At 52.2% G+C, this 26791-nt stretch overlaps 2 protein-coding genes across 4 annotated transcripts in view; one reads left to right on the plus strand and one right to left on the minus strand.

Annotated features, from left to right (window-relative positions):
• SMARCAD1 (SWI/SNF-related, matrix-associated actin-dependent regulator of chromatin, subfamily a, containing DEAD/H box 1) overlaps window positions 1–5235 on the plus strand; it is a 70588-nt gene extending 65353 nt beyond the window's left edge. For all 3 annotated transcript variants that reach the window (XM_068136769.1, XM_068136768.1, XM_068136770.1), the window contains exons 22-24: window positions 929–1111; window positions 2867–2976; window positions 4821–5235. In XM_068136769.1, the coding sequence (XP_067992870.1) occupies window positions 929–1111; window positions 2867–2976; window positions 4821–4882 (355 nt within the window). In that variant the 3' untranslated portion in view covers window positions 4883–5235. The remainder of the gene's footprint in view (window positions 1–928; window positions 1112–2866; window positions 2977–4820) is intronic.
• A 7233-nt stretch (window positions 5236–12468) lies between these two features.
• Window positions 12469–26791, minus strand: part of HPGDS (hematopoietic prostaglandin D synthase) — a 42725-nt gene continuing 28402 nt past the window's right edge. Inside the window, exons 3-6 of the mRNA XM_068136771.1 lie at window positions 18089–18181; window positions 16011–16120; window positions 15130–15228; window positions 12469–12708 (exon numbers count right to left, since the gene is read on the minus strand). Coding sequence (XP_067992872.1) covers window positions 12544–12708; window positions 15130–15228; window positions 16011–16120; window positions 18089–18181 — 467 coding nt within the window. The 3' untranslated portion in view covers window positions 12469–12543. The remainder of the gene's footprint in view (window positions 12709–15129; window positions 15229–16010; window positions 16121–18088; window positions 18182–26791) is intronic.

Consider the following 26791-nt stretch of genomic DNA (forward strand, 5'->3'; position numbering starts at 1 on the left):
ACATCCAGATAGGGCTGGAAAGGCTCCAGAGAAGGAGACTCCACAACCTCTCTGGGCAGCCTGCTCCAGGGCTCTGGGACCCTCACAGTGAAGAAGTTCCTCCTCATGTTGAGGTGGAACCTCCTGTGCTGTATCCATTTAAATCCAGTTTATATCCATTGCCCCTTGTCCTATCCCAGGGTGCAGCTGAGCAGAGCCTGCCCCCTCCTTCCTGACCCCCAGCCCTCAGATTTTTATAACCATTGATCAGATCTCCTCTCAGCCTTCTCCTTTCCAGACTAAACAGCCCCAGGGCTCTCAGCCTCTCCTCCCCAGGCAGTGCTGCAGTCCCTTCAGCATCCCTGTAGCCCTTCCTTGGACTCTCTCCAGCAGATTCCTGTCCCTCCTGAACTGGGGAGCCCAGAGCTGGATGCAATATTCCAGGTGTGGCCTCAGCAGGGCAGAGTAGAGGGGGAGGAGAACCTCCCTGGCTCTGCTGGACACACTCCTCTGAATGCCCCCCAGGATCCCATTGGCCTTCTTGGCCCCCAGGGCACATTGCTGTCCCATGCAGAACTTGTTGTCCACCAGCACTCCCCAGGGCTGCTCTCCAGCAGATCCCCTCCCAGCCTGTACTGCTGCAGTTTATTCTTCCTTCCCAGGTGCAGGACTCTGCACTTCTCCTTGATGAACCTCATGAGGTTCCTCTCTGCCCAGCTCCAAGTCTTACTGAATCTTTCCAAGGCTTTTTCCTTCTTTGCTCCCACCCTGTCCTTCTGAGGACGCTTCTCTGGTTGCTGCTGAGGGCTGAGAGCCCTTTCCCCATGTGTGCTTCTGAGCTGCGTTTCCAGTGCCGTCGTCCTCCCTTGCTGAAGATGATCGTCCGACCTCGGGAGCCAGCGTGATGGCTTCTCCCTGGCCCTGATGCAGGTGTTCTTTTGTTCTGCAGGATACACCTAATAGATGAGTTCAACACAGATATGGATATATTTGTGTTCCTCCTCTCAACCAAAGCTGGTGGCTTGGGAATTAACCTGACTTCAGCCAACGTCGTTATTCTTCACGACATCGACTGCAACCCCTACAACGACAAGCAAGCAGAGGACCGGTGCCATCGGGTAGGGCAGAAAAGGTAAGGTGCTTTGAGGGGGGATGCTTGGTTTTTCATGGGGGCAAGCTCTCCAAGGAGGCTAATGTAGGAGTTAAAATTAGATTTAAAGCAGAGGCTTGAGCAGACCAGCTCTGGCTTGTGCTGGGAGCAAGGTAACCGTTCAGTGCCTCAGCACATGGTGCTGCTAGACCAAACCTTCTTTGCATTCTCTTCCTCCTTCCACCTCCCTGCAACTCTCAACCTCTCTGTAATTCTCTGGTGCTAGAAACTACTTCAAGGCAGGACTGAAGTCTTTGGGACTGTTTGTTCTCTTCAGGTGTGGTGGGTTGAAATTACCCCCCCCAACTAATTTGGAGAAACACCACCATCCCCCAACCCCCAAAATGAAATTGCCAGACTAACCCAGTAGGTCTTGGAAGCAAAGGTAGCTCTGTTAACAAGCAAAACTACAAGGTGGAAATATGAAATGCAATGACTATGTACTATGTATGCTGGGTTAGGAACTGGCTGGAGGCTGAGCCCAGAGAGTGGTGGTGAATGGTGCCACAGCCAGCTGGCAGCCAGGCACCAGCAGTGTGCCCCAGGGATCAGTGCTGGGCCCTGTGCTCTTTAACATCTTCATTGATGATCTGGATGAGGGGATCGAGTCAGTCATCAGCAAATTTGCAGATGACAGCAAGTTGGGAGCAGATGTTGGTCAGTTAGAGGGTAGAAAGGCTCTGCAGAGGGACCTTGACCGACTGGGCAGATGGGCAGAGTCCAATGGAATGGCATTCAACAAGTCCAAGTGCCAGGTACTGCACTTTGGCCACAACAACCCCATGCAGAGCTACAGGCTGGGGTCAGAGTGGCTGAGAGCAGCCAAACCAAGAGGGATCTGGGGGTGCTGATTGACAGCTGCCTAAACATGAGCCAGCAGTGTGCCCAGGTGGCCAAGAAGGCCAATGGCATCCTGGCCTGCATTAGGAATAGTGTGGCCAGCAGGAGCAGGGAAGTCATTGTGCTCCTGTACTCTGCTTTGGTTAGGCCACACCTTGAGTCCTGTGTCCAGTTCTGGGCTCCTCAGTTTAAGAAGGACATTGAGACACTTGAAGGTGTCCTGAGAAGGGCAACAAAGCTGGGGAGGGGTCTGGAGCACAGCCCTGTGAGGAGAGGCTGAGGGAGCTGGGCTTGCTTAGCCTGGAGAAGAGGAGGCTCAGGGGAGACCTTCTTGCTGTCTCCAACTCCCTGAGGGGAGGTTGTAGCCAGGTGGGGGTTGGTCTCTTCTCTCAGGCAACCAGCACCAGAACAAGAGGACACAGTCTCAAGCTGTGCCAGGGGAAGTTTAGGCTGGAAGTGAGGAGAAAGTTCTTCCCAGAGGGAGCTGTTAGTCATTGGAATGTGCTGCCCAGGGAGGTGGTGGAGTCAGCATCCCTGGAGGTGTTCAAGAGGGGATTGGATGTGGCACTTGGTGCCATGGTCTAGTCATGAGGTCTGTGGTGACAGGTTGGACTCGATGATCTTTGAGGTCTCTTCCAACCTTGGTGATACTGTGAGTTGTTTCTGTTAACAGAGGCTTTTGCAGCTGCCCAGACTTTGCAGTGGCTTGGGGGTGCAGTTTTCTGGCAGCACAGTTGGTCCAGGCACAGAAACTGGAAGCTCTTTGTATTGCCTTGCTGTGTTCATTTCCTTCCCCTCGTGGCAAACCACCAGCAGCTGAGCAGCTTCCTCTTTTGCACTAATCTAAAGAAAATAGCTTTTTTTTTTAATTGATTTACCCTCTTTTCTGCTCTTCAGAGAAGTGAAAGTCATAAAGCTGATCAGTAAGGGCACTATTGAAGAATCCATGCTCAAAATCAGTCAGCAGAAGCTGAAGTTAGAACAAGATATGACGGCTGCAGATTCAGGTAAGCCTCTTGCACAGAGCTCTGTCCACTGGTGGGAGTTCAGGTTGCTGCAGTGTATTATTTCTGGGGGAAAAGGAAGAACTCCTTGATGCACACAAAGCCTTCTGGGGTTTTTCTTAGGTGGCTTTGGTGCTTAGTGTGCACTCTGACAGGAATCAGCCTCTGAGCCTGACCCAAACATTTTAGAATCATAGAAGGGTTTGGGTTGGAAGGGACCTCCAAAGCTCATCCAGTCCAAGCCCCCTGCAGTCAGCAGGGACATCCTCCACCAGGTCAGGTTGCCCAGAGCCCTGTCAAGCCTGACCTTGAGTATCTCCAAGAATGGAGCTCAGCTACCTCCCTGAGCAACTTGTTCCAGTGTTCCACTACCCTCGTGGTAAAGAACATCCTCCTAACATCCAACCTAAATCTGTACTCACTTCAAACCACTGCCTCTCGTCCTATGACTGCAGGCCTTTGGGAACAGCCCCTCTGCAGCCTCCTTGGAGCCCCCTTCAGGTACTGGCAGGCTGCTATTAGGTCTCCCTGGAGCCTTCTCTTCTCCAGGCTGAACACCCCCAGCTCCCTCAGCCGTCCTAGCAGAGCTGCTCCAACCCCTTCAAAGGAAGATGCTCTTTAAGGGGGACTGCTGACCAAACACAAATATTCAAGCTGTAATTATTACCAAAATGTTTCAATTAGTCCAGGGCTAGAGATAGGACAACACTATTTGAGGTACTTGGACTTGATGATTTTAAAGATCTTTGGGCCCAATCCTGTTCACTATCTTTATTGATGATCTGGATGAGGGCATTGAGTCCATCATCAGTACATTTGCAGATGACACCAAGCTGGGGGCAGGAGTTGATCTGCTGGAGGGTAGCAGAGGCTCTGCAGAGGGACCTGGACAGGCTGGACAGATGGGCAGAGTCCAAGGGCATGAGATTGAACACATCCAAGTGCCAGGTTCTGCACATTGGCCACAGCAACCCCAGGCAGTGCTACAGGCTGGGGTCAGAGTGGCTGAGAGCAGCCAGGCAGAGAGGGACCTGGGGGTGCTGGTCCATGGTAGGCTGAACATGAGCCAGCAGTGTGCCCAGGCAGCCAGGAGGCCAATGGCATCCTGGCCTGCATCAGGAACGGTGTGGCCAGCAGGAGCAGGGAAGTCATTCTGCCCTGTGCTCAGCACTGGTTAAGCCACACCTTGAGTCCTGTCTCCAGTTCTGGACTCCTCAGTTTAGGAAAGATGTTGAGTTGCTGGAAGGTGTCCAGAGAAGGGCAACAAAGCTGGGGAGGGGTCTGGAGCACAGCCCTGTGAGGAGAGGCTGAGGGAGCTGGGGTTGCTTAGCCTGGAGAAGAGGAGGCTCAGGGGAGACCTCATTGCTCTCTCCAACTCCCTGAAGGGAGGTTGTAGCCTGGTGGGGGTTGGTCTCTTCTGCCAGGCAGCCAGCATCAGAACAAGAGGACACAGTCTCAAGCTGCACCAGGGGGGGTTTATGCTGGATGTTAGGAAGAAGTTCTTCCCAGCAAGAGAGATTGGCCCTTGGGATGGTCTGCCCAGGGAGGTGGTGGAGTCACCATCCCTGGAGGTGTTCAAAAAAGGCCTGGATGAGGCTCTTGGTGCCATGGTTGAGTTGATCAGATGGTGCTGGGTGCTAGGTTGGACTGGATGACCTCTGAGCTCTTTTCCATCCTGGTTAATTCTGTATTCTGTATGTTTTGCAAGCAAAGCAATGCCATGCTCCTGCAAATAGAGGCTTTGGGTGCAGTTTGGTGGGGTGGATCTGGGGATGTTTTTGGGGTGTTTTTTGCCTGCTGATGTGAAATAAATTTGAGCTGTGCTAACATTTCCTTTCCTTCCTCAGGAGAAGGAGGAACTATTCCATCAGATATAGCCACACTATTGAAAGCATCCTTAGGCCTCTAAAACTGTAAATAAATAGTCTGTTGACCTGGAGGAAGAAGAGTGGTGTTGGACCCCCCCCAAGGCCTCTGACACCACCATGCTAACCATGGGGGAGCTTTCTGAACCTTTTTTTGTACCCTTTTGTAGTTCCTTTCTTGTATTCCTCATGGGATTGAAAGCAAACTTTTCCAAGGCTGGCTGAGCATTCTTTTGATGCTTCAGGGAAAAAACAAACACCCAACCCAGCCTGAAGGTGTCAAGGTGGGGGAGGGGTGGGGGAGGGGGATGCTGAGTGTCAAACCTTCTTGGACAGCTTCCCCTCTCAAAACAGGGACCCAAGCAGGAACTGTTTTAATAAATCTGCCTCTGCTTCAGATGTGTCAGTATTTTTGTAATTATTTCTACCTCCAGATATATATAAACAGAGATCTATTAAAAACCAACCAACCAACAACACAACCTGTCTGTTTCACTGGATTTTACACCTCTACATTCTGTTGGGGTTGTTTTTTTTTTGGGGGGGGGGGGGTTCTTTTGTTTTGGGTTTGTTTTCTGTGTGCCTCCTTTAACAGTGCTCAAAGTCTGTTTCTGCTTGGGTTGGTTCCTTGGCTGTACTGTGCTGGTTTGGTGTCCATTTAGTCAAATAAAAGTCCACCAGTTACTCCCCTTTTTTTTTAATCATTTCTCAGTTTGTGTTTTTTGGGGGGGGAGTAGGGTAATGACTTGGACATTCTGCCTGAGCACCAGAAGAAGAGGACGCAGTCTCAAGCTGCACCAAGGGAGGTTCAGACTGGATGTCAGGAAGAAGTTCTTCCCAGCAAGAGAGATTGCCCATTGGAATGTGCTGCCCAGGGAGGTGGTGGAGTCACCATCACTGGAGGTGTTCAGGGTGCTTGGTGCCATGGTTTAGTTGATTAGGTGGTGTTGGGTGATAGGTTGGATGTGATGATCTTGAAGGTCTCTTCCAACCTGGTCCGGTCTTCTCTCTCTTGCCCCTTCCTTCTCTCTCTTGCCCCTTCCTTCTCTCTCTTGCCCCTTCCTTCTCTCTCTTGCCCCTTCCTTCTCTCTCTTGCCCCTTCCTTCTCTCTCTTGCCCCTTCCTTCTCTCTCTTGCCCCTTCCTTCTCTCTCTTGCCCCTTCCTTCTCTCTCTTGCCCCTTCCTTCTCTCTCTTGCCCCTTCCTTCTCTCTCTTGCCCCTTCCTTCTCTCTCTTGCCCCTTCCTTCTCTCTCTTGCCCCTTCCTTCTCTCTCTTGCCCCTTCCTTCTCTCTCTTGCCCCTTCCTTCTCTCTCTTGCCCCTTCCTTCTCTCTCTTGCCCCTTCTCTCTCTGCCTGGTGGATGTGGGGCAGGCTGTGGGTGTAGTCTGCCTGGACTTAAACAAGGCCTTTGACACTGGCCCCCACAGCAAACTCAGTTCTGCTGTGCCCCACAATTTAAGAAGGCCATTGAGTCTTGAGTTGCTGGAAGGTGTCCAGAGAAGGGCAACAAAGCTGGGGAGGGGTCTGGAGCACAGCCCTGTGAGGAGAGGCTGAGGGAGCTGGGGTTGCTTAGCCTGGAGAAGAGGAGGCTCAGGGGAGACCTCATTGCTCTCTCCAACTCCCTGAAGGGAGGTTGTAGCCAGGTGGGGGTTGGTCTCTTCTCCCAGGCAAGCAGCACCAGAACAAGAGGACACAGTCTCAAGCTGTGCCAGGGGAGGTTTAGGCTGGAGGTGAGGAGAAAGTTCTTCCCAGCAAGAGAGATTGGCCATTGGGATGTGCTGCCCAGGGAGGTGGTGGAGTCACCATCCCTGGAGGTGTTCAAAAAAGGCTTGGATGTGGCACTTGGAGCCATGGTTTAGTTGTGAGAAGGTGTTGGGTGATAGGTCATAGGTTGGACTTGATGACCTCTGAGGTCTTTTCCAACCTGGTTGATTCTGTGATTCAAACCACTGAGCCCTCAAGTATGCAAGTAAGCAGACACCTCCCAGAGCCCTCTCCAGCCTCACTTTCCTCTACACATGCTGTTCTAAATAGCAGAATTCAAATAGGGTTTGGATTTTAGAATGAGAAAGAAACATTTTGATGACAGCAAATTTTCTCATCACAAATTCCCACGTGCACAGACACTGCCTGCATGATTCCAGGGTTAAAACAAAGCACCATTACTATGCAGTCACAAAGATTTTTGAGGTTCCTGTGAAGAATGTCTCAAGTCTTGTTCCTTAGTGGTGCTCACAATCATCTTTCAGTGCCCTCTGTGCTGGACAAAACTCTGCCTGATGGCTGGGCCCAAAGGGTGCTGGGGAATGGAGTTAGGTCTGGCTGGCCCCCAGTCACCAGTGGTGTCCCCCAGGGTTCAGCACTGGGGCCTGTCCTCTTCAGTGTCTTTAGCAATGCTCTGGATGAGGGCACTGAGTGCACCCTTAGTCAGTTTGCAGCTGGCACCGAGCTGGGTGGCTGTGTCCATCTGCTAGAGGGTAGGGAGGCTTTGCAGCAGGACCTGGGCAGGTTAGACCCCAGGGCCAAGGCTCAGAGTATGAAGTTTAACAAGGCCAAGTGCCAGGTCCTGCACCTGGGTCACAACCACCCCATGGTGAGCTACAGACCTGGGGATGTGTGGTTGGAAAGCTGCCACTCAGAGAGGGGCCTGGGGGTGCTGTTTGGCAGTTGATCAAATCTGAGCCAGCAGTGCCCAGGTGGCCAAGAAAGCCAATGGCATCCTGGCTTGGCTCAGAAACAGGGAGGGCAGCAGGGACAGGAGGTGACCATCCCCATGTGCTCAGCACTGGGGAGGCCACACCTCTAGTGCTGTGTTGAGCTCTGGGCTCCTCACTCCAGGAAGGGCCTGGAGCCTGTCCAGGGAAAGACAACAAGGCTGGAGAAGGGCCTGGAGTGCCTGGGCTGAGTGCTTGTGTGGTCACCAGCTCGACTGGGCAGCTGCTGCTTGCTCTGCTGGGCATGGTTTGGGTTTGTTTGTTTGGTTGAGGGAGGTTCTTCTGGTTTGTGTAGGAGGTTGCTTGTTTTGTTTTGGTTAGTTGTGTTATGGGATTGACCTGGCTGGAGAAGAGGAGGCTGAGGGGAGACCTCATTGCTCTCTACAACTCCCTGAAGGGAGGTTGGAGCGAGGAGGGGGCAGCCTCTGCTCCTTGGTGGCAAGGGACAGGAGCAGAGGAAATGGTTTCAAGCTGTGCCAGGGGAGATTCAGGCTGGATGCTAGGAAATCTTTCTTCCCAGAAACTGCTCAGTGTTTCAGCCTGTGTGCAGATACCTGTAGTGATTTGTCATTCAGCTGGTCTGGGAGCTGGACATCTGCTTTTTTGTGTGTGTCTTTGGTGTGTTTGTCTGTCTTTGTTTGTTATGGCTGTGAGCATTTCTTTCCTGTGAGCATTTATGGCTGTGAGCATTTATGCATGACTTCTTCAAGCACAGAATGGAAGAGGAGATCCTTTAAAATGTGTTCAAAGCTCTGGAACTCAGTTTGACTTGGGGTTTGCTAGAGTTTTGCCCTCTGTGCTCTCTGTGTTCCAAGCTCTACAACTGAGCTTGGGGGGAGAAGTACTTTTATGGGCAGGGAGAAGGGTGAGGATCACTTTCTCTACTGTGCTGCTTTAGTTCCACCTAAGCTTAACTGTCAGCTACAAGTGTTTAATGCTGCAGTTAATTATGTTGTCAGAGTGTGTTGAACATGATCCTAATAACTCTTATCCCACTGTATCAATATGTTCTCACTGAATTCTCCTAGTCAAACTGGCTGCTGGTGGCTTGGCTGAGCAAAGCTCTACTGGAGAAAGCCCTGGCTGGGTGAAGGGACCCAAAGAGTGGTGGTCACTGGAGTTCAATTCAGCTGTGGCCAGTCACAAGTGGTGCTCCTCAGGGCTCAGTGCTGGGACCACTTCTGTTGAACATCCTTATTGATGACCTTGATGAGGACACAGAGTGTGCCAGCAGTGAGTTTGCAGATGACACCAAGTGAGGTGGCAGTGTTGATCTGCACCAGGGCAGGGAGGCTCTACAGAGGGACTTGGATAGATTGGATCCATGGCCAACATTCACAGGAGGAGCTTCAACAAGGCCAAGTGCCAGACACTGCACTTGGGGCACAACAACCCCAAGCAAGGCTGCAGGCTTGGGGCAGTGTGGCTGGAAAGCTGCTGGCAGAAAGGGACCTGGGGGTGCTGATGGACAAGCAGCTGAAGAGGAGCCAGCAGTGTGCCCAGGTGGCCAAGAAAGCCAAAGGCATCCTGGCTGGGATCAGCAATGCTGTGTCCAGCAGCAGCAGGGAGGGGATTGTCCCCTGGGACTCAGCTCAGCTGAGGCCACACCTTGAGTGCTGTGTCCAGTTTTGGACACCTCAACACAAGAGAGATGTGGAGGTGCTGGAGCCAGGGCAGAGGAGGGCAAGGAAGCTGGGAAGGGCCTGGAGAATAAATCTGATGAAGAGCAACTGAAGGAGCTGGGGATGGTTAGTGTGAAACAGAGGAGGCTGAGGGGAGACCTCATTGCTGTCTACAACTACCTGAAAGGACCTTGTGGAGAGGCTGCTGCTGGTCTCTTCTCACAGGTTATTAGTGATGGAACAAGAGGGAATGGCCTCAAGCTGTGACTGGGTAGGTTGGGACTGGACATGAGGAAGAATTTTTTCCCATCAGGAGTGGTCAGGCATTGGAATGTGCTGCCCAGGGAGGTGGTGGAGTCCCCAAGCCTGGCTGTGTTTCAAGGTGGTTTGGATGTGGTGCTTGGGGCTATGGTTTAGGGGTGACCCTTGTAGCGTAGGGTTCATGGTTGGACTTGATGACCCTGAGGGTCTTTTCCAACCTGAACGTTTCTGTGCTTCTGTTCTCTCCTGTCTGCTTCAGACATGCATTGAAACACAGCAGCTGCCTGATAGAGTACTCTGTGTCACATTTGCTTTTGATATGTGTAGGTAACTTGCTCAGCAATAGTTACTCCTTGAACAGTCACATCCCCAGGCCCCTGGGGTCATTAGCTGTTTGTCAGTGCTAGGAAGCTCCTGTGTGTTCCTGCCTTTGTGGTGTTTCTTTTAGTTGTTTAGACCCTCTTTGGAGTCATAAGAGATTGTAGAGTCACCACCCTTGGACATACTCAAAGGCTGTCTGAATGCAGTCTGGGGTAGCTTGCTCCAGGTGGCCCTGTTTGAACAAAGGGATTGGACCAGAGGACCTTTCCATGGGACAGCAATGTGCCCTTGTAGACAAGAGAGCCAATATCACATGAGAAGTGTGGCCAGCAGGGCTAGGGAGGTTCTGCTCCCCCTCTGCTCTGCCCTGCTCAGACCACAGCTGCAATCCTGTGTCCAGTTCTGGGCTCCCCAGTTCCAGAGACAGAGACCTGCTGGAGAGAGTCCAAGGGAGAGCCAGGAGGATGCTCAGGGGACTTGAGCATCTCCCCTGTGAAGAGAGACTGAGAGCCCTGGGGCTGTTTAGTGTGGAGAAGAGAAGGCTGAGAGGGGATCTGATCAATGTCTATCAATAGCTGAGGGCTGGGGGTCAAGTGGAGGGGGCCAAGCTCTTTTGGGTGCTGCACAGCAATAAGCCAAGGAACAGTGGAGACAAACTTGACCAGAGAAGGTTTCAGCTCAGCATGAGGAAAAACTTCTTAGGTGTGAGGGTGGCAGAGCCCTGGAGCAGGCTGCCCACAGAGGTTGTGGACTCTCCTTCTCTGGAGCCTTTCCAACCCCACCTGGATGCATTCCTGTGCAGACTGCCCTGGGTGATGCTGCTATGGCAGGGGCCTTGGACTGGATGATCTCTGGGGGTCCCTTCCAACCTCTAACATTCTGTGATTCTATGTGACCTCCAGAGTCCCCTCTAGCCTAAACCATTCTGTGATGCGGAGTCAAGTTGGGAAAGATGTACAGGAAGGAAGAACCAAAACAAAACCAGCACAAACCAAGGAGCAGCTATTCAAAGTCTGTTGCTGAATCACGGAATGGCTTTGAGCCCAGAGGATTCCCCAGGTTTGTTGTGGTTTATCTGTTTACACCACAGGGTGGAGTCCCCTTGCAAGCATTTGTCTTCCCTGGAGTTTGTGCTAACTGCATCTACAACTCTCCTCACTGCTAGGATTTCCACTTTCCTGTCTTCCTACTTTCTTTGTTCTTGAAGATTTATTCTTAAACATTAAAGAGCCCTGGGGCTGTTTAGTCTGGAGAGGAGAAGACTGAGAGGGGATCTGATCCATGTCTATCAATAGCTGAGGGCTGGGGTCAGGAGAGAGGGGACAGGCTCTGATGAGTTGCACCCTGGGAGAGAACAAGTGGCAATGGATGGAAACTCCAGCACAGGAGGTTCCACCTCAACATGAGGAGGAACTTCTTCCCTGTGAGGGTCTCAGAGCCCTGGAGCAGGCTGCCCAGAGAGGTTGTGGAGTCTCCTTCTCTGGAGCCTGTCCAGCCCTGTCTGGATGTGTTCCTGTGTGACCTGTGCTGGATTCTCTGCTCCTGCTCTGGCAGGGGGGTTGGACTGGATGATCTCCAGAGGTCCCTCCCAACCCCTAGCATCCTTTGAGCCTGTGATTTCCACCTCTGCACTCCTCATGCTGCAAATTGTGTCTGCTACCCACTGAAAAACTTATTAGGCTTCTGAAGGGTTTTGTAGGGGGAGCTTATGGAGTGCTTGTGTGGTCACCAGCTTGGCTGGGCATCTGCTGCTTGTTTTGGTGTGTACTGGTTTGGTTTGGTTGTTAGGTTGGTTGGGGGAGGTTCTGGTGGTGTGTGCTTGTTTGTGCTTGTTTTGTTTTGGTTAGTTGTGTGTATGGGGTTGTTCAGGCTGGAGAAGAGGAGGCTGAGGGAGACCTCATTGCTCTCTACAGCTCCCTGAAGGGAGGTTGGAGTGAGGAGGGGGCAGCCTCTGCTCCTTGGTGGCAAGGGACAGGAGCAGAGGAAATGGTTCCAAGCTGCACCAGGGGAGGTTCAGGCTGGATGCTAGGAAATCTTCCTTCCCAGAGAGGGCTCTCAGCCATTGGAATGTTCTGCCCAGGGCAGTGCTGGAGTCCCCATCCCTGGAGGTGTTGAAGCAGTGTGTGGAGCTGGTGCTTAGGGACATGGTTTAGTGTTGAGCCATGAGTGCTGGGTGGAAGGTTGGACTGGATGAGCTTGGAGGTCTCTTCCAGCTGGGTGTTTTCTGTGATTCTGTGTGCTTGCTTTTTCAGTGGCGCAGCATAAACTTAGAGGCTAAAGAAAGTCCTTTGGAGGCTTGAAGATTGTTGGCTGTGTGTGGTTTGGTGTTTGTTTTCCCTTTAGCTTTTTGCTGAGTGTCTTTTGACCTCTCAGGCATTTTCCCTCTCTGTCATTAGCTTGCTTTCCTCCAGGTTGAGAGGCTACACTCAACAAGGCATTGCTGAGACCTCCTACCTCCAGGAAGGTTTAATAGTGCCTTTTCCTTTGGAGAGCCCCCAGAACACTGGACTTGATCACAGACCTGGGTTGATCAAGCCCTTCCATAGCATGGAGGGAAACCTGGTTGAAACCACAGCTCTCCCTCAGGCTCTGCTCTGTTAAATCTGCTTTTTGTGTTCCCTCCTATGGATGGATAGAAGTGGCAGGCTTTGTATAGCATACCCATAGGGAATTAATGGAAATGATTCAAAGAACTCAGAACTTAAAGACTCTGGTCACCTTGGAAACTGAACATGCATTTGTTGCTTGGGTTTGGGTTTTTTTCCCTCTTCCCATTCTGAACAGCCAAGCTACATTATAGTCTTGGGTCTTCTCTGGATCCAGGCTGCAATAGCTGGCAGTGCTTGCACTCTCTCCTTGAGAGCCAGCAGCCTGGGGTGTTTGTCTGCCAGGTCAGGTTTGCAGGACAGAAGTGTGGTACTGCACACATCCCAGTAGAAGTCAGCCCACGTTACCTGGTGGAAAGGGGGAGGGAAAGCAGGAAGTTTTAGTTGGTGATTTCATCTGATCAATGTCTATCAATATCTGAGGGCTGGGGGTCAGGAGGGAGGGGACAGGCTCTGCTCAGCTGCACCCTGGGATAGGACAAGGGGCAGTAGATGTAAACTACAGTACAGGAGGCTCCACCTCAACATGAGGAGGAACTTCTTCCCTGGAGCAGGCTGCCCAGAGAGGTTGTGGAGTCTCCTTCTCTGGAGCCTGTCCAGCCCTGTCTGGATGTGTTCCTGTGTGCCCTGTGCTGGATTCTCTGTTCCTGCTCTGGCAGGGCGGTTGGACTGGATATTCTCCAGAGGCCCCTTCCAACCCCCAACATCCTTTGAGCCTGTGATTTCCACCCCTGCACTCCTCATCCTGCAAGCTGTGTCTCCTACTGACTGATAAAGGGATTGGGCTGCTGAAGGGTTTTGTAGGGGGAGCTCAGGGAGGGCTTGTGTGGTCACCACTTGGCTGGGCAGCTGCTGCTTGTTTTGGTGTGTACTGGTTTTGGGTGGGTTGTTTGGTTGGGGGAGGTTCTTGTGGTGTGTGTGTGGGGTGTTGCTTGCTTTGTTTTGGTTGCTATACATACCCTATACATAGGGTTGATCAGGCTGGAGAAGAGGAGACTCAGTTGAGACCTCATTGCTCTCTACAGCTCCCTGAAGGGAGGTTGGAGCAAGCAGGGGGCAGCCTGTGAGCCTGTGATTACAGAGCTGGGAATCAGGTTGCAATGCAAGGCTTAAATTAAGTAAAAATTGCTTAAATGAACCCCTGGCTATGGGTACTGCATTGCAACATTGATCTTTCCTGCTGAAAATGTGCTGCAGGGAACTGCTTGAATTGGTTTCCACACAGTTTGGGCTAAATAAAAAAGGGCACTGCATGTTCAAATGTGTTTGGTTTCTTTTTCCCCATGTTCTGCTGTAATTTGATCAGGGATTAGAAGCAGAGTTCTGAGCAACTCCCATCTGCCCTGGCTAGCACAAAGGCATTTCTGGGGTTTTGTGTCAACAGACTTCTAAGCTGGTTCAGGAAAATCATACAATGGCCCAGGCAGGAAGGGACCTCCAAAGCTCATCCAGTCCAACCTCCCCACAGTCAGCAGGGACATCCCCAACTACATCAGGTTGCCCAGGGCCTCACTCAGCCTCACCTTCAATATCTCCAGGGAAGGAGCCTCAACCACCTCCCTGGGCAACCTCTTCCAGTATTCCACCACCCTCACAGTGAAGAACTTGTTCCTAACATCCAATCTCAATCTGCTCTGCTCTAGTTTGAAGGAGTCACCATTGCTGGAGGTGTTCAGGAGGAGACTTGACAGGGTGCTTGGTGCCATGGTTTAGTTGATTAGGTGGTGTTGGATGATAGGTTGGAGGCGATGATCTTGAAGGTCTCTTCCAACCTGGTCTGGTCTGGTCTGGTCTGGTCTGGTCTATTCTATTCTATTCTATTCTATTCTATTCTATTCTATTCTATTCTATTCTATTCTATTCTATTCTATTCATTGTTCCTCATCCTGTCCCTGCAGGCCTTTGCAAGCAATCTCTCTCCAGCCTTCCTGTAGCCCCCTTCAGGTACTGGCAGGCTGCTATTAGGTCTTGCTGGAGCCTCCTCTTCTCCAGGCTGAACACCCCCAGCTCCCTCAGCCTGGCCTCATAGCAGAGCTGCTCCAAGCCCCTGTTGATTTTCATGACCTCCTCTGGACCCAGGTCCATGTCCTTCCTGTGTTGAGTGTTCCAGACCTGTACACAGTACTGCAGGTGAAGTCTCTGCCTCACTGCTGTGATAGTATGGAAAATGGCTTTCACTTAATCATTGAGCAACCAGTGGTGTATATACAAAACCATGGAGACTAAGGAGTGGGGAGTGTAGTTCCTGGGCTGGCAAGAAACCCAGATACTTAACAGTTAAATGAAGGGCCAGGAGGATGAGCAGAGGGCTGGAGCTGCTCTGCTATGGAGACAGAGAGAGTTGGGGTTGTTCAGTGAGGAGAAGAGAAGGCTCTGAGGAGACCTAATTGTGGCCTTCCAGTACCTGAAGGGGGCTCCAAGAAAGCTGGGGAGGGTTTTCTGAGGGTGTCAGGGAGTGATAGGACTGGGGGGGATGGAGCAAAACTAGAAGTGGGTAGATTGAGATTGGATGTTAGGAAGAAGTTGTTCCCCATGAGGGTGGTGAGAGACTGGCACAGGTTGCCCAGGGAGGTGGTGGCAGCCTCATGCCTGGAGGTGTTTGCAGCCAGGCTGGCTGTGGCTGTGAGTAACCTGCTGTAGTGTGAGGTGTCCCTGCCTGTGGCAGGGGGGTTGGAACTGGCTGATCCTTGAGGTCCCTTCCAACCCTGACAATTCTGTGATTTTTCTCACAACCTGACTGGAATGGGAGAAAGGAAAAGTTCTACTCACAGACTTCCCCACCAGCCAGGTTTTATCCCCAAGGAAGGTGTCCAGGTCTTTCAGTAGCTCGGGTGCTTTGTTGGTGAGGATCTCATCAAATGCTCGTTTCTGGAAGGAGACAGAAAGATGGGCACCAATGCCCTGAGCACTGCAGCCTGCAAAATGGAGGCTTGGGGAGGGGATGGTTCTTACTTAGGAAAAAGAAAGCTGAAAGCTGGAGAAGGTGACAGAGAAATCATTTGGTTTGACCCCACCTTCATGGAGTACTCTCTCCTCATTAAAAGGAGGAATGTGGTAGCATCCAAGCCAGGATCAGTACAGCAAGCAGCAGTTAATTCAGGTAAGTGAAGGAATGCAGATTCAGTCCAGAGAGATTGTGGAGTCTCCTTCTCTGGAGCCTTTCCAGCCCTGTCTGGATGTGTTCCTGTGTGACCTGTGCTGGATTCTATGCTCCTGCTCTGGCAGGGGATTGGACTTGATTGGCCACAACAACCCCATGCAGTGCTACAGGCTGGGGTCAGAGTGGCTGAGAGCAGCCAGGCAGAAAGGGACCTGGGGGTACTGGTGGACAGAAGCTGAACATGAGCCAGCAGTGTGCCCAGGTGGCCAAGAAGGCCAATGGCATCCTGGCCTGCATCAGGAACAGTGTGGCCAGCAGGAGCAGGGAGGTCATTGTGCCCCTGTACACTGCACTGGTTAGGCCACACCTGGAGTCCTGTGTCCACAAGAAGGAGTGAGGATAGAAAAGTGCACAAAGGAAGATAGGATAGGATTGCTAATCCTGCTGAGTCAGCAGAAAGAGGAAGGTTTGAGCAGAGTCTGCTTGGACAAGATACAAGCAGGTACACTCAGTTATGTGCTATCTGTGTTTAAATTGGTGCTGCTCTTACTCTGACATCCTGGTTTTTCTCTGCCCAAGGGAAGAGGGTCATGAAATCATCGATGGTGTCCACAATGGCATCAGCTAGTGCCTGTTCCACAGGCGTCTGACCTGCCAGGCCTGTGGGAAGCAAGCAGGAGCAGGGAGGTTAGAGACAGCATCAGCAGGTGGATTGGCTACAGGAAAGCTGGGGAGGGACTTTTTAGGGTGTCAGGGAGTGATGGGACTGGAGGGAAGAAGTTGTTGCCCATGAGGGTGGTGAGAGACTGGCACAGGTTGCCCAGGGAGGTGGTGGCAGCCTCATGCCTGGAGGTTTTTGCAGCCAGGCTGGATGAGGCTGTGAGCAGCCTGCTGTAGTGTGAGGTGTCCCAGCCCATGGCAGGGGGCTTGGAACTGGCTGATCCTTGAGGTCCCTTCCAACCCTGACAATTCTGTGATTCTACTTTTGATGCCAACTCCATGCATTTGACTCCTTACATCCAGATCCAGTCTCATCCACTTGCAGCCTCACACAGCCCATTCCTCCACTACAACATCCCTCTTGCTGAAACTTTCTGCTTTTGAAGGTGAGGCCTGTGCCTCTCCTTTTGGACATCAAGTTCTTTGAGTCTTCAGGAAAGAGCTGCTGGTGGTGGTGTCCTGAGAAGTGTCCTTGCTTAATTTTAATGGCTTAAATTTAAAGGCTGACTGGCAGAACTAGCAAGCTTTTGACTATGATGCTGGAAAAAGTCCACTTTCATGCATTCTCATTTTCCTGCACTTAGCTGAGTGTGACTAACCCTCTCCTTTGCCCTGTTGAGGCCACACCTGGAATATTGCATCCAGTTCTGGGCTCCCCAATTCAGGAGGGACTCTGTCTGCTGGAGAGAGTCCTACAGGGGGCTATGGGGATGCTGAAGGGACTGCTGCACTGCCTGGTGAGGAGAGGCTGAGAGCCCTGGGGCTGTTCAGTCTGGAGAAGAGAAGATTGAGAGGGGATCTGATCAATGACTATATATTTATAGACATTGGGGCTGGGGGTCAGGAGGGAGGGGACAGGCTCTGCTCAGTTGCACCCTGGGATAGGCCAAGGGGCAATGGATGGAAACTCCAGCACAGAAGGTTCCACCTCGATACATGGAGGAACTATACTGTAAGGGTCCCAGAGCCCTGGAACAGGCTGCCCAGAGAGGTTGTGGAGTCTCCTTTTCTGGTGACTGTCAAGACCCATCTGGATGTGTTCCTGTGTGACCTGTGCTGGATTCTATGGTCCTGCTCTGGCATGGTGGTTGGACTGGATGATCTCTGCAGGTGCCTTCCAACCCCTAACATCCTGTGAGCCTGTGAAGAGCAGCATGGTTTGGGTGTGCTCCACAACCCTGTAGCTGTGGGCCAATAGAAAAGGTGTCTTAAGTCAGAGCCTGAGGGAGGCCACAGGTATGTGCGTTCTCTCATGGAGTGACAGCTGAATGTAGGATCACACAGGCTCACAGGATGTTAGGGGTTGGAAGGGACCTCTGGAGATCAATCAATGCCTGACCACTCTTGATGGGAAAAGATTCTTCCTCATGTCCAGTCCCAGCCTACCCAGTCACAGCTTGAGGCTGTTCCCTCTTGTTCCATCACTAATCACCTGTGAGAAGAGACCAGCAGCAGCCTCTCCACAAGGTCCTTTCAGGTAGTTGTAGACAGCAATGAGGTCTCCCCTCAGCCTCCTCTGTTTCACACTAACCATCCCCAGCTCCTTCAGTTGCTCTTCATCAGATTTATTCTCCAGGCCCTTCCCAGCTTCCTTGCCCTCCTCTGCCCTGGCTCCAGCACCTCCACATCTCTCTTGTGTTGAGGTGCCCAAAACTGGACACAGCACTCAAGGTGTGGCCTCAGCAGAGCTGAGTCCCAGGGGACGATCCCCTCCCTGCTGCTGCTGGACACAGCATTGCTGCTCCCAGCCAGGATGCCATTTTCCAGCACAGGTTGCTTCTTTGAGCCAGTATCTGTCACACTGGGGTGGGCTTCCCAAGCAGTTCTCTGCTTTCACTGGGGTTGATTTCTCCTAAACATTAAAGGCAGGTGCACAAGAGAGCAAGAACATACTGAAATCTGGGTTACCTGATTCTCTGGCCAGGTATCTTGCTATGGCCAGGCTCTGATGAATGATAACTCCATCCACTTCCAGAATGGGCACTTTGCCAAAGGGGATGGCTTGGAGGAGACAGAAAAAAGAAAAATTAACTCAGTCATTGCCCTTAACAGCTTACAGCACTTACAGTTTTACCACTCAGGGTGTATGCATTGGTACAGCACAATCACAGAGGTGTCAGGGTTGGAAGGGACCTCAAGGATCAGCCAGTTCCAACCCCCCTGCCATGGCCAGGGACAACTCACACCGCAGCAGGTAGAACAAGATAGGATAGGATAGGATAGGATAGACCAGGTTGGAAGAGACCTTCAAGATCATCATGTCCAACCTATCATCCAACACCATCCAACCAACTAACCCATGGCTCCAAGCACCATATCAAGTCTCCTCCTGAACACCTCCAGTGATGATGACTCCACCACCTCCCCAGGCAGCCCATTCCAATGGGCAATCACTCTCTCTGTGTAAAACTTCCTCCTAACCTCCAGCCTGAACCTCCCCTGGCACAGCCTGAGACTGTGTCCTCTTGTTCTGGTGCTGCTTGCCTGGGAGAAGAGACCAACCTCTGCCTGTCTACAACCTCCCTTCAGGGAGTTGTAGAGAGCAATAAGGTCTCCCCTGAGCCTCCTCCTCTCCAGGCTAAGCAACCCCAGCTCCCTCAGCCTCTCCTCACAGGGCTGTGTTCCAAACCCCTCACCAACTTTGTTGCCCTTCTCTGGACACCTTCCAGCAACTCAACCTCCTTCCTAAACTGAGGGGCCCAGAACTGGACACAGGACTCAAGGTGTGTCCTAACCAGTGCAGTGTACAGGGCAGAATGACCTCCCTGCTCCTGCTGGCCACACTGTTCCTGATGCAGGCCAGGATGCCATTGGCCCTCCTGGATGCCTGGGCACACTGCTGGCTCATGTTCAGCCTACCATGGACCAGTACCCCCAGGTCCCTCTCCATTTGGCAGCTCTCAGCCACTCTGACCCCAGCCTGTAGCACTGCATGGGGTTGTTGTGGCCAATGTGCAGAACCTGGCACTTGGATGTGTTCAATCTCATGCCCTTGGACTCTGCCCATCTGTCCAGCCTGGCAAGGTCCCTCTGCAGAGCCTCTCTACCCTCCAGCAGATCAACTCCTGCCCCCAGCTTGGTGTCATCAGCAAATTTACTGATGGTGGACTCAATGCCCTCATCCAGATCATCAATGAAGATGTTAAAGAGCACAGGACCCAGCACTGATCCTTGGGGCACACCACTGGTGCCTGGCCGCCAGCTGGCTGTGGCACCATTCACCACCACTCTCTGGGCTCAGCCTCCACCCAGTTCCTAACCCAGCTCAGAGTGCTGCTGTCCAAGCCATGGGCTGACAGCTTGGCCAGCAGTTTGCTGTAGGGGACGGTGTCAAAGACCTTGCTGAAGTCCAGGTAGACTACATCCACAGCCTGCCCCACATCCACCAGGCAGTCACCTGGGCATAGAAGGAGATCAGGTTGGTCAGGCAGGACCTGTGTTGCTCACAGCCACATCCAGCCTGGCTGCAAAACCCTCCAGGCAAGAGGCTGCCACCACCTCCCTGGGCAACCTGTGCCAGTCTCTCACCACCCTCATGGGGAACAACTTCTTCCTAACATCCAATCTCAATCTCCCCATTTCCAGTTTTGCTCCATCCCCCCCAGTCCTATCACTCCCTGACACCCTCAGAACTCCCTCCCCAGCTTTCTGGTAGCCCCCTTGAACCTCAGAGCAAAGCTTCAGCTGGTAAAACCCCTTGCATGTAGGGCAGTGAGAATCCCTTGGTGGTGTTCTGGTGCTGTTCACTGGAGGAATTTTACATCTGTGCATTTCAAAGGCTGCTGTTTCAGGAATTGCAAGGATGGGGTTCCAGGTGGTGGTCACAGCCAAGTGCTTTGTCCCCAGTGCTCATCTAGATTCTGCTTTTTGTGGGTGTGTGATGTAAGCTCGTCTTCTGACTGTCTTGTGCTGTGAAAAGATGGTAGAGGAGAAGCTGGATCCTTGGCTATTGGAAACATGCAAAGGTGCTTTCACAGCCAGGACAACTGTGTCTGTGGGACAGCTGGAGTGACACATTTGCTCCATTAGATTGTGAAGTTGTTAATGAAAAGGGAAAAATAAGGAAACCTCATGCATAAGGACAAGTGCAGAGTCCTGCATCTGGGGAGGACCGACACCAGGCCCCAGAACAGAGCAGGGGTTGTCCTGCTGGAAGGCAGCTCCATGGAGAAAGTCTCAATGGGGCAGCAAAGATAGCAAGTTCTGCAGGTGACAGCAATGTGCCCTGGTGGCCAAGAGAACCAATGGGATCCTGGGGGGCAGCAAGAAAAGTGTGGCCAGCAGGGCTAGGGAGGTTCTGCTCCCCCTCTGCTCTGGGTGAGACCACACCTGCAATACTGTGTCCACTTTTGGGCTCCCCAGTTCAAGAAAGACAGAGACCTGAGTATTTCACTAGTTAATAAAGCAGCAATTACTTACAGGAAGAAGCCATGAGCAAGTTCTCCATGGGACAGTGAGGTGGTTTGAAAACTATATCTGTCTCTCCCCTGAGCAAGAGAGCTCAAAGAGCCTTAGTGCTGCAGCTCAGGGGAAACACATGCACTACTAGTCAGAATACTAGACTTGTTGCACAGCAGACTTCATAGGTATTTTATCTAGAGAGCAGCACAATCCTGGCAAGTCCACCTATTGCTTCACTGGGAATCCAGAGAGGAAAAGATGCCTCCCCAAATTCATGGAACAGTTTAGGTTGGGACCTTAAGGATCACCTAGTTCCAGCTCCCCCCAGCCATGGGCAGGGATGCCTCCCACTATTCCAGAGTGCTCAAGGCCTCATCCAGCCTGGTCTTGAACACCTGCAGGGAGGGGTGCAGTTGTGACCTCCCTGGGCACCCTGTTCCACCACCCTTACTGGAAAGAATTTCTCCCTAATATCCAATCTAAACCTATCCTCCTCAAGCTTCAGTCTGCCCCCTCTCATCCTGTCACTACAAGCACTTGGGAAAAAATCCCTGCCTGGCTTTCTTGAAGGCCCCCTTCAGATGCTGGAAGGCTGCTCTAAGGGCTCCAACCCCCTCTGCAGTCAGCAGGGACATCCTCATCTAGATCAGGCTGCACAGAGCCCTGCCAAGCCTCACACTCCAGGGATGGGGCCCTTAACCGCCTCCCTGGGCAACCTGTTCCAGTGTTCCACCACCCTCATAGTAAAGAACCTGTTCCTAACATCCAATCTAAATTTGCTCTTCTCTGTGTCCAGGCCATGGTTTTGAGTGTAAAGCCCAGTTACAAGTGTCAGAGCTTGGGCATTTTGAAGACTCCTGCACAGCAAACTAGGCCAAATGTGGATTCCCAGTGAATAAGCATCTGGATCACAAAGTCTGGTTATTGGTCACAGTATCACAGTATCACTTAGGTTGGAAAGGACCTCGAGGATCACCGAGTCCAACCTATCAACACAGACCCCATGACTAGACCATGGCACCAACTTCCTCCTCACCTCGAGTCTAAACCTCCCCTGGCGCAGCTTGAGACTGTGTCCCCTTGTTCTGGTGCTGGTTGCCTGGGAGAAGAGACCAACCCCCACCTGGCTACAACCTCCCTTCAGGTAGTTGTAGAGGGCAATGAGGTCACCCCTGAGCCTCCTCTTCTCCAGGCTAAACAATCCCAGCTCCCTCAGCCTCTCCTCATAGGGCTTGTGTTCAAGGCCTCTCCCCAGCCTTGTTGCCCTTCTCTGGACATGTTCAAGTGTTTTGATGTCCTTCCTAAACTGAGGGGCCCAGAACTGGACACATGACTCAAGGTGTGGCCTAACCAAAGCAGAGTACAGGGCACAATGACCTCCCTGCTCCTGCTGGCCACACTGTTCCTAATGCAGGCCAGGATGCCATTGGCCCTCCTGGCCACCTGGGCACCCCCAGGTCCCTCTCTGTTTGGGAGCTCTCAGCCACTCTGACCCCAGCCTGTAGCTCTGCATGGGGTTGTTGTGGCCAAAGTGCAGCACTCGACACTTGGACTTGTTGAATGCCATCCCATTGGACTCTGCCCATCTCACCAGTCGGTCGAGGTCCCTCTGCAGAGCCTTTCTACCCTCTAACTGACTGACATCTGCTCCTAACTTGGTGTCATCTGCAAACTTGCTGATGACTGACTCTACCCCTTCATCCAGATCATCAATGAATATGTTGAAGAATACAGGGCCCAGCACTGATCCCTGGGGGACACCACTGGTGACTGGCCTCCAGCTGGATGCGGCACCGTTCACGACCACTCTCTGGGCCCGGCCCTCCAGCCAGTTCCTAACCCAGCACAGAGTGTAATGGTCCAATCCACGGGCTGACAGCTTAGTCAGCAGTTTGCTGTGGGGGACTGTGTGGGGACTGTGTGGGTCTTGGCAAAGGAAGACTGTTTTACTTTACCCTCTGGGAGGAGTCAGTGTTCTCTGATGTGTGGGAGCTGCTTGGGTTTACTTTATCTGCTCCTGACTGTGTCATTGCTGTCTGGTGCATCAGTTGGACACTGGTGGATAGGCTGTATGTCCATGTAGGCTGAGGACGTCTCTATTTCAGTCATCTAGACAACCAGGATTTACATGTGGGTTTAAGTGTCCTTCCCAAGATGCTAAAATGGCCATGCTTTGTTTTGAGGTTGCCCATCTCAGCCAGCTGAATTTGGGGGCTCTCCATAACTCACACAGAAAGTGTTAGAGAGAAGGGAAATGTGAAGCAGGAATGAAATTCCTATTGAAACCACTGAACATCTGCAGCTAGCCTCAGAATTGTGGGGTCAGCTTGCTTATTAGCAATTAATTAATAATTACAGGCTCTTCTCCATTGCACCCTGTGATAGGACAAGGGGCAATGGATATAAACTACAACACAGCAGGTTCCACCTCAATGTGAGGAGGAAATTCCTCACTGTGAGGGTCACAGGGCACTGGAACAGGCTCCCTAGAGAGGCTGTGGAGTCTCCTTCTCTGGGGACTTTCAGGACCAATCTGGATGTGTTCTTGTGTGACCTGTGCTGGATTCTTTGGTCCTGCCCTGGGAGCGGGGTTGGACTCGATGATCTCTGGAGGTCCTTTCCAACCCCTAACATCTGTGATCCTGTGATCCTAGGAACTGCCTTCTCTCCAGGCTGAACAGCCCCAACTCTCTCAGCCTGTCCCCACAGGGGAGGTTCTCCAGCTCTCTGATCATCTTTGTGGCCCTAAAAATGCTGAGCTGATCATCTGAAGGGAGGTTGTAGCCAGGTGGGGGTTGGTCTCTTCTCCCAGGCAACCACCAACAGAACAAGAGGACACAGTCTCAAGCTGTGCCAGGGGAGGTTCGGGCTGGATGTGAGGAAGAAATTCTTCCCAGCAAGAGAGATTAGCCATTGGGATGTGCTGCCCAGGGAGGTGGTGGAGTCACCATCCCTGGAGGTGTTTAGGAAGAGACTTGATGAGGCAGTTGGTGCCATGGAGCAGATCCTCCTGGAGTCACTACTGGCTCAGAAGAATAGTGAAGAGGTGATTGGGAACAGTCAGCATGGCTTTGCCAAGGGCAAATCCTGCCTGACCAACCTGGTGGCCTTCTAAGAGCAGGTGACAACATCAATAGCTGAGGGGCGAGCAACTGATGTCATTTACCTGGACCTGAGCAAAGCCTTCGACACTGTCCCGCACCACATCCTGGTCTCCAGGCTGGTGACACATGGGTGTGATGGGTGACCACTAGATGGATAAGGAACTGGCTTGATGGCTGCACCCAGAGAGTGGCTGTCAATGGCTCCATGTCCCAGTGGAGGCCAGGGACAAGCAGAGTCCCTCAGGGACCAGGCTTGTTCAACATCTCTGTGGGTGCCATGGACAGTGACATTGAGTGCACCCTCAGCAAGTTTGCTGGTGACACCAAGCTGTGTGGTGCAGCAGACAGCTGGAGGGCAGGGAGGCCATCCAGAGGGACCTGGACAGGCTGGAGAGGTGGGCACAAGCCAACCTCATGAAGTTCAATAAGAGCAAGTGCAGGGTCCTGCATCTGGGTCAAGGCAATCCCAGGCACAAATCCAGGCTGGGCAGTGACTAGCTGGAAAGCAGCCCTGAGGAGAGAGACTTGGGGGTGCTGGGGGAGGAGAAGCTCACCAGGAGCTCTCAATGTGCACTTGCAGCCCACAAAGCCAATCAGATCCTGGGCTGCATCAGGAGAAGTGTGACCAGCAGGGCAAGGGAGGTGATTCTCCCCCTCTGCTCAGCTCTGGGGAGACCCCACCTGGAGTACTGCCTCCAGTTCTGGAGCCCCTATGACAAGAGGGATCTGGAGGTGCTGGAAGGTGTCCAGAGAAGGGCCAGGAGGATGATCAGAGGGCTGGAGCTGCTCTGCTGTGAGGACAGACTGAAGGAGTTGGGGCTGTTCAGTCTGGAGAAGAGAAGGCTCCCAGGTGACCTCATTGTGGCCTTCCAGTATCTGAAGGGGGCTACAGGAAGGCTGGGGAGGGACTGCTCAGGATCTCAGGTAGTGATAGGACTAGGGGGAATGGAATGAAGCTGGAGGTGGGGAGATTCAGGCTGGAGGTGAGGAGGAGGTTCTTCCCCATGAGAGTGGTGAAACCCTGGAATGGGTTGTCCAGGGAGGTGGTCGAGGCCCCGTCCCTGGGGGTGTTTAAGAGCAGGCTGGATGAGGCTCTGGCCAGGCTGATCTAGTGTGGGGTGTCCCTGCCCGTGGCAGGGGGGTTGGAACTAGATGATCCTTGTGGTCCCTTCCAACCCTGAATGAAACTATGAAACTATGGTTTAGTTGATTAGATGGTGCTGGGTGATAGGTTGGACTTGATGAACTCTGAGGTCTCTTCCAACCTGGTTAATGCTGTGATTCTGTATCTTTGTGGCCCTAAAAATGCTGAGCTGAAAAGCTCTGTGGGGCATCCCTGCCTCCAGAGCTGGGATGTGGTGTTTGCTTCTGCAGGACACCAGAGCATCTCTCCAGCAAGCCGCAGCACGGTCATCCACCAGCCATCTTCAGATGCCCCCAGGCCCAACCGGCCTGTGCACAAAATCCTAACAGCAGGTGAGAACAGAAGTGTAGCCACCTCAGGAGCAGTGAGTGCTGCCCTTCAGGGACGCCTCAGCAGCAGTGGCAGAGCTGATGCAGTGTGGGCTAGGCTGCGGTGACGGCTGCCTGCCTCCGCAGCAGTAACTGCCAAAATGTGGTGGCTGCTGCCCAGGTTGGGAAACTGCCATTGCTTCATCTCCAAACTGAACTATTTCCTGCCCTGCTTACACACTGATAAAAGCCCCAAAGCTGCAGCTGTGATTGAGGGCTCACTCTGGCAGTCACTGTGAGGAAAATGAAAGCTGGTTTGTGTTGTTGGTGTAGAGCTGTGCTGTGGGGGTTGGTTGGTCTGGCTACAAGAAGCCATGGACCACAGCAAAAGAGGAAGGCATCTTTCTGACAGTTACACAGAATTGTCAGGGTTGGAAAGGACCTCAAGGATCAGCCAGTTCCAACCCCCCTGCCATGGGCAGGGACACCTCACACTACAGCAGGTTGCTCACAGCCACCTCCAGCCTGGCTGCAAACACCTCCAGGCATGAGGCTGCCACCACCTCCCTGGGCAACCTGTGCCAGGCTCTCACCACCCTCATGGGGAACAACTTCTTTCTAACATCCAATCTCAATCTACCCACTGCTAGTTTTGCTCCATTCCCCCCCGTCCTATCACTCCCTGACACCCTCAAAAGTCCCTCCCCAGCTTTCTTGTAGCCCCCTTCAGATCCTGGAAGGCCACAATGAGGTCACCTGGGAGCCTTCTCTTCTCCAGACTGAACAGCCCCAACTCCCTCAGTCTGTCCTCACAACAGAGCAGCTCCAGCCCTTTGCTCATCCTCGTGGCCCTTCTCTGGACACCTTCCAGCAGCTGAGGACTGTAGATTAAGCTGTGAAAGGCCATCTAGGTGACAGGGTGGTAGTAACACGTTCTGATCCTCAGGACTCTGGCCATGGCTGGTCTGGCTGGTTTGTTGTTTTGCTAGGAGTCAAGGGAACTGCTGTACGTTGTTGGAAAACAGCTCCTCAGTGCTGAGCTGGTCTCCTTCAGATCTGGTTATTGTCTCCTGGAAAAAAAGCTGAGTTGATAACCAGAACTATACGAACAGAGATTGGTTTGGTGTGTGGCAGCAACTGCCCTGCACTTGCACCATTTCAGAGTGCAAGTGTGCAACTCATCAAGGAAAGCAGGTCTGGTTGCATCTTGCCCCACGAGCCTGAAACATCCAGAAGATGCTTGGATTTATGATGAGGCTTGGGGTTGATCCTTTATTTATCTGGGAATAGAATAGAATAGAATAGAATAGAATAGAATAGAATAGAATAGAATAGAATAGAATAGAATAGAATAGAATAGAATAGAATAGAATTCAATTCAATTCAATTCAATTCAATTCAATTCAATTCAATTCAATTCTAGTCAGGTTGGAAAAGACCTCAGAGATCATTGAGTCCAACCTATCACCCAACACCATCTAATCAACTAAACCATGGCACCAAGTGCCTCATCCAGGCTCTTCCTAAACACCTCCAGTGATGGTGACTCCACCATCTCCTTGGGCAGCACATTCCAATGGCCAATCTCTCTTGCTGGGAAGAATTTCTTCCTAACCTCCAGCCTAAACCTCCCGTTGCACAGCTTGAGACTGTG

The sequence above is a fragment of the Melanerpes formicivorus genome, unplaced genomic scaffold, assembly GCF_026170545.1.
Source record: "Melanerpes formicivorus ecotype bairdi unplaced genomic scaffold, bMelFor1.0.p_v2 SCAF_4, whole genome shotgun sequence".
Taxonomy (NCBI): Eukaryota; Metazoa; Chordata; class Aves; order Piciformes; family Picidae; genus Melanerpes; species Melanerpes formicivorus.